The sequence below is a fragment of the Ovis canadensis genome, chromosome 12, assembly GCF_042477335.2.
Source record: "Ovis canadensis isolate MfBH-ARS-UI-01 breed Bighorn chromosome 12, ARS-UI_OviCan_v2, whole genome shotgun sequence".
In the NCBI taxonomy this organism is placed as follows: domain Eukaryota; kingdom Metazoa; phylum Chordata; class Mammalia; order Artiodactyla; family Bovidae; genus Ovis; species Ovis canadensis.
In genome coordinates this window covers 53,791,832-53,804,574 of record NC_091256.1, presented here as the reverse complement: position 1 = coordinate 53,804,574, position 12,743 = coordinate 53,791,832, and the positions used below count along the sequence as shown (strand labels likewise).

General features: G+C 40.0%; 1 protein-coding gene across 11 annotated transcripts in view; it reads left to right on the top strand.

Annotated features, from left to right (window-relative positions):
- Window positions 1-12,743, top strand: part of KIF1B (kinesin family member 1B) — a 155,200-nt gene that overhangs the window by 56,059 nt on the left and 86,398 nt on the right. For 4 of the 11 annotated variants that reach the window (XR_011247513.1, XM_069544757.1, XM_069544754.1 and 1 more), the window contains exons 12-14: window positions 440-582; window positions 1,616-1,657; window positions 4,386-4,597. Coding sequence is in view for 9 of the 11 variants with exons in the window: in XM_069544757.1 (XP_069400858.1) it covers window positions 440-582; window positions 1,616-1,657; window positions 4,386-4,597 (397 nt within the window). In the remaining 2 variants the exon portion in view is untranslated. The remainder of the gene's footprint in view (window positions 1-439; window positions 583-1,615; window positions 1,658-4,385; window positions 4,598-12,743) is intronic. The other 7 variants (XR_011247515.1, XM_069544760.1, XM_069544756.1 and 4 more) reach the window with 2 other exon arrangements.

The window sequence follows — 12,743 nt, the reverse complement described above, 5'->3', positions numbered from 1 at the left end:
ACATCATAACAAATAATAAAGTTATGAGTACATGTAATATTTTAAAAATTACTGACAGAATGTTCACTAATAGGATAGTTTTGTATGTGATTAGGTTTAATTACATTAATCTGGAATTTTCAACTTTTCTCTCATCAAAAACATTTTTGATATAATGGAAGAAATACTATATAGTCTAATAAGTTAGTTTTGAGATATATTTTGATATTAGTCTCTGATATTTATTTCCTTTGTGATCTTGAGGAAATCACTTAGATTCATTGAAGCCTTTTCCCACATCTTTATAAGGTATAAAAATAATGCTTTCTACATATGTATTTTTACTAAGGCTCATAAAAATGTGTAAACACTCAAGCTGTTTTTAGAAATAATGGTATGTTACTTATGAGAAGTAGAGCATTTAAGGAATGGCAAAAATGTGTCTTCTTTTTGGATCTAGATATGCAGATCGTGCAAAACAAATTAAATGTAATGCTGTTATCAATGAGGACCCCAATGCCAAACTGGTTCGTGAATTAAAGGAGGAGGTGACACGGCTGAAGGACCTTCTTCGTGCTCAGGGGCTGGGAGATATTATTGATAGTAAGTGAATTAAGGACCAGCACAAAATCTATTCCTTTCTAGGGCTCTTAAACTTAGAGTTAAGGAACTTGGTGACAAATAGTTTTTTGGGTTTTTCTTAGCCTTTTAAGAAGTCAATTGAGGGTAGTTCCCTGGTGGCATAGTGGTTAGGATTTTTGGCTTTTACTGCCATGGCCCAGGTTCAATCCTTGGTCAGGGGAACCAAGATCCCACAAGCTGTACAGCACGCCCACCCCAAAAGCTCATTGAAAATGATCTCAGAATTTCTTTTATGTACCCATGTATCAGATTTTGAACTCATGAAATTACTTTTTAAAATGTTATATATCATTACTTATATTTGTTACTGGATTTCTATTTTAGATCAGCAGTGAAGTTTATTAGGAATGTTTATTCTCACTGTGAAGTTAATCACTTCATAAAATTGTTACTTCAATTTTTTGTTTTTTGTGTTTTGGGTTTCTTTGGATTAATGTAGTAGTAATACTGAATATATTTGTAAGAGACCCACCATTCCAGTCTCCTTTCTGATAAGATTTACCTTTGAGTGGTTAAATGCCCCCCAACTCACTCCTTATAAACTTACGAAGGGGCAAATAACCAAATCCTGTCAAGTTCAAGAACTAGACTTCCAGAGAGTCTTACAATGTTGTCTTAAAATGACTCTCTAACCTCAGTGATCTGCCTACAAAATGTCTAATCAGAAGTTCTCCTGAGGGAGTTAACTAGAATATTCAGTATAATGGTATATGAGTTTACTTAATAAAGCATATTTTTATTTTTTGAGTTTCAGATTAATATTATTATTTGGCATTTTAATAAGATTTTCAAGGCCTCTTCTAGTTTAGTTCTTCTTACTGATTAACACCTGAATTTAAATGAATACATACTGTTTGTAAAATGGTAGTATGTTATTCTAAGTGTTAATTATTTTCAGCTTCCCAAATACCAAATACTGCTCTGTTCCCTTTCTATGTCACTACTGAACCTGAACTTTGACCCTTTTTGTATTTTCCCTCTTGCTTACCTTCAGTTGATCCATTGATCGATGATTACTCGGGAAGTGGAGGCAAATGTGTGTATCTCATGTATTGGTGGTTTCCAGTACTCTGACTTGCTACTCTGCCTCTGCTGGCTCAGCCTTAAGATGAGCTTTGCATGTCAGCGATCCTAACAGGGAAATCCCAGACAGAGCATAGTAGATTCAGAAATTATTCCTATTTTTGTACTTTTCCATTAGCAGAGCAGACTTTGCTGAATTTCAGTCTGTGGCTTGAATTAGGTCAAGAGGCTTAAAAACCTCTTGTTGCTTTACTCTTTAGTTTTTCCACTTTAGTTTTGTGTGATTAAATTGAATCCAAACTCATAGATGGTGATGGTAGTGATGACAGCAGCTCACATGTATTGAGTGTTTATAATGTGCCAGGACCTATTCCAGGTATCCTGAATATATTATCTCTTTTAAACCTGTCAGTGACTTGCACAAAGTTCGTTTTTCACCTGTTTTGCCAACGAGGACACTGCTGCCTCAAATGGCTAGTTTGCACTAAATGAGATCCCGTGGTTTCTATGTGGTCAGACTGGATAGTGTAACTAAAAGCCCTCATTTTTAATCATTATGGCACTTTTTTGGCCTCTTGATCCCTCGCGGTCTGATTACTTATTAGAAAAATCCTTTTAAAATAGCTAACTCTGAGCCTTAGTGTATATATAATTGAAAGAAGTCACTTCTAGTTGGCCAAATCTCTGGGCTGGAGTAGCTCTGTGATGTTGGATTAGCACTCACCTGTGCTTATGCCAAGCATATTTCCTCCAGATCTTGGACCTCAGCTTACTTAATGATTAGGTAAACTTTTTTACTCATTCATGAATTACAAATTAAATTTTTTAAAACTTGGGTGTCAAAAATGTGTGCTTGAAATGAGGACTTTTTATAAAGGGATCAGACCTCATTACTCTCTCCATATCTATCACTCTTTTAATCCAACTCATAAATAACTAATAAATAAATGAAGAATCTTGATTTGGGGGTGATTCAGTTTTAGATTTTTGTTGGTTTGTTTGTTTCTGTGGTAGGTCATGTGATAGGGCTTGGCAAACACAGGAGAAGCCCAGTGCAGCCCTGGCTGCTGTCTTGAGTTTCAGCCTCGAAGGCCCTGTAATGTCCTAACCCACAGCGACTCTTGGACTGTAACTGCTCTGTCTGAGATTTCCGAAGCCAGCTGGTTCTGGTGTGGGAAAGACACCCTTTGTTCTTGCTTTTGTGTTGCTGGTGCTGCTGCTGCCAGCTTGTTGCCTCACTTTTTCTGAGCAGTTGTGGCATCTCCCAAAAAGCTATGCATGACTGAGTTTTAATTCTGTGTCCATGCAGGAGAGCAGCCCTGACAACTGAGTTTCCGTTTCGATCGCTGCACTTAATGCCTTATAGGGCTTGCATGTGTCAGCTGGACCTGCCAACCTGTTCTTCCCTACCTTGCTGCTACCACCTGGTGGCTAATTTTTTGCAACATTTCCTACCCCTTCTCCCTTTTAAAATTTGCTTGTTTTCCTATGTTCTATTTTTGCAGATGGTGGTTCTCAAACTGTCTTGAAGCAACCACTGGTTTTAAGGGGATTCAGGAAATGGCTTTGATTAAGTTCACATGGGATAGACTCAGGGAAAACTAATAATATTTTTTCTGACTCTTTGTATTGACTCATATCCTTTAAGGAAAATTTACTTAGTTTTGATATGAATTTTGAGTAGTATAGATTTTCTTACATATAAACATGAGCTAATTTAAAAATAAGAACACACCAGTACCTATGGATTTCCTCTGGTGCCTACTGGAGAAAGATGACTGATGAAGAAAAGTACAAATGGCAATTTAATGAATTTGTTGTTTGTGGCTCTTTTTACCAAAACTAAGTTTAAAAGCAAAATTCAGAATTCTGTTAAAGACTTAAGTAAATGAAAGTATCTCCCTAAAACTTGCATATCATACTAGGAACTCGGCTTCCCCGTGGCTCATGGTCATTCTGTTAGGCAAAGTGAGAGCCTTACTTAAATTAGTAGATAATCAGCTTTAATTTTTGCTTGCTCCAGTAGATGAACGTGAGCTACACCGGATTTAATAATTGGCTCATTGTTCACTCATTGTTCATCCCTGTTGAGGTAATTAGCTCTGAGTTCTTAGCCAGGACTTATACAAGACTCCTGTAGTTTCTGCACTTACCTCTTCTTTTTTTAAAAGCTATATTTAAAAAACCCTTGTTAGCATACAAAGAACACTACTAAGTGCTCAGAGTTTTGTTTTAATGTAACAGTTTCTTGGGAGTTTTTCCTGAGTCCCTTAATATACTGGGCCAGGCTGATGTGTATTGATATTGACAGATAAATGTTAATTTTTTTTCCTTTGCTGTTAGAACTACTGGCAGTTGTGTTAACCTAAGACATTACAGATTTGGAGCTGTGGACAGGATGGAAGGCAGGTAGCCTGGTTGTGTGGGGACAGGGCTTCAGCCGTGTCCTTGGAGGTTCTGTGCCCCTCTACCAGATGCAGTGTTAACCCACACTGGACTTTCTAGTTTCTAAATTTAGGAGTAGTTCTTAACCTCTCCAATGCCAGTATTAAAAACAAAACAGTTATGTTTGAGAACTGCCATCTAGAACAATTACAGCTTGTCTTTGTATCATAACTTGTCTTTGTCTTACCGCTTTAATGCTCTCCTTTCTTACACTGGTGTTCCTTCCTGTCTTTTTCCTTCTGCTGCTCCTTTCCTCTTTTCTACTTTTTCTGCCTTTCCTTCTTTCTATCTCCTAGATCTGAAAGATTTTCAGAACAATAAGCATAGGTACTTGCTAGCCTCTGAGAATCAACGTCCTGGCAATTTTTCCACAGCATCCATGGGGTCCCTTACTTCATCTCCATCTTCCTGCTCACTCAATAGTCAGGTGGGCTTAACATCTGTGACCAGTATTCAGGAGAGAATCATGTCTACACCTGGAGGAGAGGAAGCCATCGAACGGCTGAAGGTAGGTAGTACCTACTCAGACTCAATGGAAGGTATTCTGTGTCATTCTACAAGACAGAGTAAGGATAAGAAACCATTGAGATGTTGGTTCAGGACATGAAAGAACTTTCTGACTCTCAGAAGTGTCCTGAAATTACTGCTTTGTAAGGTGATTAATTTCTTTTCACCAGAATGCTTGAGTCTGACATGGCTAGGCAGGGATGGGAGGGAGAGTTGCATGGGCAGGTCAGAGGTTGGCCAGGCAAGGTAATTGATAAGTAGGTGTGTCCATCTGTCATGTCCATAAGTAGATATGTCCATAGTTTATAAGTCATGGTGAAATCGTTTAGTTAGAAACTTCATTGGAAACTAATTAATTAAACATTTGGTTTCTTTGGAAGATGAAATTCCACAAAGCGCAGAATCTGCTTCTGTTAGTAAAATATGTAATCAAAAGAAGGTTTGCACATTTGAGTAGCTATACCAGCTTTATTCAGAGACACATGAAATTATATTTTCTGGGAGTTCATGGAAAGCCCTGTGATCACTGCAGTGGAAGGGCTGCCCCTCCTGTGCAGGTGCACACAGGTCACGGATATTAGTGCTGGTGCCATGTACTGGAGTCCCATGTGTGCAGGTCACCCGGTATGTCACCCAGCGGCTGACTCTTTGAGGTACTTTCTTGTCTCTCTCCGTGAATATGAATGTTATTCCCCCTCTGTGACTACAAAGAGAGCAGACAGTTGTCACCTGTGGTGCCATCCATCACTTCATCATGACAGCAACACAAATGCCTTTTCTTTCCCTGCTTGTCACTTCCAGGATGAGAGTTTGATCTGTCCCTTGTGGCCTTGGTATTCAAGAGTCCAGGGTGGGAAAAGCAAGGAGGGCAAAGAAACTGTAAGGAGCTGGGGGGTTGCAGCCCTGTACCCAGCGAGCGGTCCTCGTCGCGTGGACTCAGCATTCTTCACCACGGCTGCTCATTCAAGGACCGTGGAGAACAGTGACACACTTTGACAGGTTAACAATAGAAAAAGTTTGCTGAACTTTTTTGCTAAAGGGGAGTTTAGCTTGATAATTGTTGATGCTTTCATTTTGGCTTGCAGATGAGGCTGCAAAAAATGTTGAAGAATTGACTTCTGCCTCTCAAATCAGCCTGCCTTTTCTTTGGCATTTCAGTCACTTCTAACGTAAGGTGCTTCAGAAACAAAAGTAGTGATCTTGCTGCTTCCTTCAGGATTTGTTAGTGGAAAGGGGGGGAATTCTGGAACACCTGACAAAGGGACAGGGAATGAGAAATCTTTTCATTAAATCTTGTAAAGAAAAGGATAATTTCTGCTACTGTAAAATTGACTTTGGAATTTTACTGAAGATGTTAGTGAAGGCCTATGCAAGAATTGTTTTTTGTTTCTGTATTTTATCACGATGGGCATCAGTGACAAAGTTGCTGTGTAGGGTTCTCTTCAGGCCAGTGGCAACATGCAGGGATTCTGTGGAAGGAAGCATTGAATCTGTCATTTGTTATAAAATGTCATTTTTCTTTGGGAATTTGGAGTCTTACTATTTGAATCTTACCTTAATGTACAAACGAGATTACACTTCCTTAAACACTTCTTGATATATAAAAAATTTTCTTCCCAACTGCTTAATGGAACCAACTGAAAATAACGTTGAATATTAGGAGTCAAGATGTGGACCAGATGCTTTAAGTGTTAGATCGCCCAGTATCTTCCAGATAGTTTCCAGGGAATAACACTGCCTTTATTCAAGGAACCCTCTCCCCAGCCTCCGTACTTCCCACCCAAAACAAAACTGTTTTATTGCTTTTAGCAGAAATAAGTTTCTGTGTTTTAATTCTCCTTTAAGCCAATCTAAGTGACATTTCTTTTTTTCACTAGCTTTAGAAAATAGTTTCTTTATGATTTTGCATTCAGTCTTGTTTTTTAATGCAGCATGGTAGTAATGTAAGCACCTTAGTTCTGCTCCTAGTTTGTGAATGGTGAGAAATCCATGTCAGCAGACATGCATTTTAATGCTGCAGGCAGATGACATCCTGTGTTCACAGGGCAAGGCAGTGGTTGTACGATAGAAATGCTTGCAGATTTCTCATTTTGGAGACTGTTTCATTGTTCTGAATGTGAAGGAATGGCATTCCTAAGACATGACACTGTAGGAGAAAAATACTGTAATGGAAAACATTAATGCAGGAGGGTCATTCATTTTCCTAACGTTTTATGTCCCTTTGTTTCTCTTTACTTTTGACTTTTTAAAAAAAGCGTCAGTTGGTAGAATACTTTTACACAGGGCATTACTATTGCTTCATTCATTGAATATTCTGTTTCCATGTGGAAGAGACCCAGGTTATCCATCATAAATACCCTGGGCCCTCTGCACATCTCTGGCAAAGAGAGTAACATGTAACTGCTTTCTGTTTTTAGTTGCACCTCAAAGTGAGTCGACATGTTGTATCCTTGATGTGGATTCCGACTTAAGAAGGTTTTCAATATGTAGCAATGGCTACTAGGTGGTGCCTCTGGTGTTTATTAGTCTGGCATCAGTGTCAGCACTCTGAGTGCCATTGCTCAGGCTTTTAGACTATAAATATCCACAGATATCCATTACAGAAGCACGCAAGGGTAAATGCTGTGCTTGGCAGCCCGAGGGCCCCACACTTGGAGCTGCTCACTCACGAAGCCGGCTGCATTCAGTACAGTAAAACTTCTCTGATGGCTTCAAGGAATGTTCCGCGTAGTAAGCATTTAACTATTTAAATATCTCAATCTAAACTATAATTTTTTTTTTCTGGGGAAATGTTTCTGACTTGTTCTGTGGACTTGTCTGCCATCTTAACTGATCATGATGATTTATTTGTGTTCAGCATTATGAACTGACTTAATAGCCAGTGCTATACAGGTAGCCAGACAGACATGATGTGAGATCAAAGGTAAAAGATGCCTGAGCCCAGCATGCCTGCGAGCTTAAAAAATGATCCTGATGTCACTCTGTTTTTCCAGGATTTTTTAATGTACAGTACCTGTAGGAAAGAAGACCTTTGAAGAGTGTCTCCTTAACTCCTCATTTCTAAAGCATGAATTCCAATTCAGTTTAATCTTAAATTCAACTTATAGAATAAGTTATAGGCAGTGCTGGACCCCCATGTGCCATGCCTGCCCACAGAGTTAATTGGTGACTCAGACTGAAAGCTACTGTCCTATTGGCATCTTTGTTTCATTTATACTAAGTTTGACATTTAGCCTTGAAGAAATAATATTTCTCATGCTTTCTTAATTTATGGTGAGCTATCTCATAGAATATCCTATTTAAAGCCTGTGGATTCTGCCTTAGTTGGAAGAAGAACACACAGGAAACACAGCCATAGACCTGGCTCTGTAAGAAATGTGGCCTGAGGATAGTCACTTAGTTTCTCTGTGTTTCTAGAATGTCTCTGAAATAAGTGACTTTTTCCAGGGCTGAAGTTTTGCTAAATGACACTCAACATTGTTTCCTCAGAGTTAAAAAAAAAAAACTTTCTAGACAACATAAAAGTTGCAGCTTGAAGCTATAATGAAAGAATGAAGGTAGTACCTTCCTCAGCTTACTCCTTAAATCTCTTTTCTACAAGGAGGTCATATTCTGACTTACCCTCTAGGTAGTGAATAAAATTAGAGAGGTCACACCAGAGTTGGCAGCAAGATGGTAAGAGGATTCCTAGACAGTATTGCTTCCTTGGGATTAGTTTACAGTTGCCCCAAAATATCAGAAGAGTAGCTTTGACAGAGCCAGATAAACCTCAGCTCTGACATACACCTTCTCTAAAAATAACCAATTGAAAAAATATGTATTTCAAGCATCTCATGGATCAGTTTGTATTTTATAACTGACATCAGTATGGCTTGTGGACCACAGTATATAAAATAAGCCCTAGTGCAAGTGCTGTGGTTTGGGCATTGTGTTATCCTGTGCCTTTGTTTTTGAAGTTGCCACTTAACGTGAAGGTTTCTATCCAACTCTCTTTAGTAAGCCTGAGACTCTTACAGGTTATGAGGCCTGCTTGTATTGTACTTGCCCTTTGACAGTCATTTGCAGAAGCATTAATGCTACCCTGTTTGAGCTATTGAATAACTTTGATGGTGAGTTAGAGAGGCCATTGACCACTTGGTACTCGGTACCCTTCCTTTCCTGCCCGTCCTCTTTCTGAATTGTGTGCCTTTCTTGGCTGCTGCCCCTCTCTGGTGGCTTGTGGTTCCTCACTTGGCTGTGGAGTGGCCTTTGCACTGCAGATTGTTCATTCCTGTTGGAGGACTGTAGGGATGCCGTCATCCCCTGAGTGTGTTCAGGGATTAATGAGAGCCAGTTCAGATGATTTTTATCTCTGCCCTCCTGCCTTCCACTGTAGGCTGGCTGTAGCTTCTTGCACTTTTGTAACAGACTCATTTCTGAGTACCTGCTACATGGCCCCCTTTCTGTCCACCTCCCTGATGCCCAGGCCTTTTCTGAGCGTTTTAAGTTTTGTTCTTTGTTCGTTGTTGCTCCTCCGCCGCCGCCATTATCATCACCCTCCTCCTCATCATGCCCTCCTCTGTTTCTTCCGGCTCCTGGACTCCTTTGCTTTTGCAGTTGCTTCCATAAACATAAGGACTCAAAAGCAACATAAGTTGCTTCCAGTCTTTACTCTGGGCTTTTACCATGCTCTCTTCCTCATTCCAGAACACCAAGTGCCAGGTGCCTTAGGGTGTTATCGTATTAAATTTTCATAGTTTCTTTCTAAAAACACCAATACAGTATACTAACACATATATATGGAATTTAGGAAGATGGCAATGACGACCCAGTATGCAAGACAGGGAAAGAGACACAGATGTGTATAACGGACTTTTGGACTCAGAGGGAGAGGGAGAGGGTGGGATGATTTGGGAGAATGACATTCTAACATGTATACTATCATGTGAATTGAATCGCCAGTCTATGTCTGACGCAGGATGCAGCATGCTTGGGGCTGGTGCATGGGGATGACCCAGAAAGATGTTATGGGGAGGGAGGTGGGAGGGGGGTTCATGTTTGGGAATGCATGTAAGAATTAAAGATTTTAAAATTTAAAAAATAAAAAACTAAAATAAAAAAATAAATAAAGATAAGAGAAAAAAAATTTTTCATAGTTTCTTTCTATGTAGGTATTAATACTTCTCTACATTAACTGTTCTACTCTTCTACAATTCTACATTAATTATATTAGTAGTCATCTACATTAACTACATTACATTTGCCAGAATGGGCAATGTTCAGTCTACCGTACAATTGTGCTCACTTCACGTCTAGCAGGTAATGCTCAAAATCCTTCAAGCTAGGCTTCAACAGTATGTGAGCTGAGAACTTCCAGATGTTCAAGCTGGATTTAGAAAAGGCAGAGGAACCAGAGATCAAATTGTCAATATCTGTTGGATCATAGAAAAGGCAAGAGAATTCCAGAAAAACATCTACTGCTTCACTGACTATGCTAAAGCCTTTGACTATGCAGATCACAGCAAACTGGGGAAAATTCTCAAAGAGATGGGAATACCAGACCACGTTACCTGCCTCCTGAGAAACCTGTATGCAGGTCAAGAAACAACAGTTAGAACCAGTCATGGAACAACAGACTGGTTCAAAATTGGGAAAGGAGTACGTCAAGGCTGTATATTGTCACCCTGCTTATTTAACTTATATTTAGAGTCAGTACATCATGTGAAATGCTGGGCTGGATGAAGCGCAAGCTGGAATCAAGATTGCCGGGAGAAATATCAATAACCTCAGTTATGCAGATGACACCACCCTTATGGCAGAAGCTAAGAAAGAACTTCATCTGCTTTATGATGGTGAAAGAGAAGGGTGAAAAAGCTGGCTTAAAACTCAACATTCATACAACCTTAAGATCATGGCATCTAGTTCTATCACTTCATGACAAATAGATGGGAAAACAGTGGAAACAGTGAGAGAGTTTATTTTCTTGGATTCCAAAATCACTGCAGATGATGATTGCTGCCATGAAATTAAAAGACGCTTGCTTCTTGGAAGAAAAGTTATGATGAACCTAAACAGCATATTAAAAAGCAGAGACATTACTTTGCCGACCAAGGTCTGTATAGTCAAAGCTATGGTTTTTCCAGTAATCATGTATGGATGTGAGAGTTGAGCCATAAAGAAGGCTGAGCACTGAAGAATTGATGTTTTTTAACTGTGTTGTTGGAGAAGAGTCCCTTGGACTGCAAGGAGATCAGACCAGTCATGCTAAAGGAAATCAACCCTGAATATTCATTTGAAGGGCTGTAGTGAAGTTGAAGCTCCAGCACTTTAACCACCTGATGTGAAGAGCCAACTCACTGGAAAAGACCCTGATGCTGGGAAAGATTGAAGGCAGGAGGAGAAGGGGATGACAGAAGACAAGATGGTTGGAAGGCATCACCGACTCAATGGACATGAGTTTGAGCAAGCTCCAAGAGATGGTGAAGGACAGGGAAGCCTGGCATGCTGCAGTGCATGGGGTTGCAAAGAGTCAGACACAACTGAGTGACTGAGCAACAATTATTAATAGTTATGTTGGGGGATCACAGAGGCTTCATAAAATAGCCTGTTAAATGAATTTGAAATATTTTTTGAGCTATGAAGACTTCTCATCCTGAATCACTACCATTACTGTTACCTTGTCATCATTATCATCTGAGTTTCTAATTTTGTATCCATGACTATCATATTCTCCTGCTTTTTGCATGTGCTCATCTCCCTTTTTGGTATCCCTTCTTCCTCCATTTTTTTTTTTTTTTTTTTGACCTGAACAGTTCCTGCTTGTCCTTCATTCACAATATGAGTATCACTCAGCCTTGACTCATCCACCTTCCGGCAGACCTGTGAGCGCTTCAGTTCCAACAATGAGCAGACTGCCTGCTGTTCTCCTAACATTCCCATCACAGTCCTGCAACATGCTGCTCTAGCTTTGCAGTTGTTCCTGGAAAATGCTAGACATTTCCCACCTATTCCCTCACACACCTGTTCTCTTTCCTTTTGTCTGCTCGTGTAGAACCTTGTCAATGAGCCCAGTTCTGACAGCCCCACTGCAGATTGCTTTCTCCCCCTACATTCTCTTTTTTCTTTGCTTTGTTTTTCTACGAAGCTCTTATCACAGTCTGGCATTCTATAAACTCAACTTATTGATTAAAATGGATTGATTACCTCAGTCTCTCTTCTGGAATATAAGTCTCATGAGAGGTAGGAATTTTGTTCCCTGCTGTATCTTTAGTTACCTAGAACAGGGCTTGGCATGGAATGAGGTTATATATGATTACTGAATGAATGACTAATGGTTACTTCTTTCTCTCCCTAGTATACAGTAAGCTCCTTGAAAACAGGAAACATGTTTTAGTCCTTATGTTTCTGGCACATAATGAATACTCAGCTGGAGATGGAAAATTGTCTCACTAGTGGCTACATGCCTTCAGATGAGATTAATATGAAGCCTTTCTATGTTGGGAATTGGGCTGTGTTCAAGGGAGTACTCGGAGAAAGCAATGGCACCCCACTCCAGTACTCTTGCCTGGAAAATCCCATGGATGGAGGAGCCTGGTAGGCTGCAGTCCATGAGGTCGCTAAGAGTTGGACACAACTGAGCGACTTCACTTTCACTTTTCACTTTCATGCACTGGAGAAGGAAATGGCAACCCACTCCAGTGTTCTTGCCTGGAGAATCCCAGGGACAGAGGAGCCTGGTAGGAGGCCATCTATAGGGTCGCACCGAGTTGGACATGACTGAAGTGACTTAGCAGCAGCAACAGCAGCAAGGGGGTATTATGTTGAAGGGGAGGAAAAATATCTTTCCTTTTACCCTTCTAGGTTCTTGGCTGGGGCTTCTATAACAAAAGGCAGATTAACAAGTGAAAAGCCTACAAATTTATTTAGTATTTGTTTACATGACAGTAGCTCAGTGGTAAAGAATCCTCCTGCCAAATGCAGGAGATGGAGGTTTGATCCCTGAGTTGGGAAGATCCCCTGGAGAAGGAAATGGCAACCTACTCCAGTATTCTTGCCTGGGAAATCCCACAGACAGAGGACCCTGGTGAGATACTGTCCATGACGTCACAGAAGAGTCAGACATGACTTAGTGACTAAACAGCAACAACTGTGACATGGAAGACTTCATA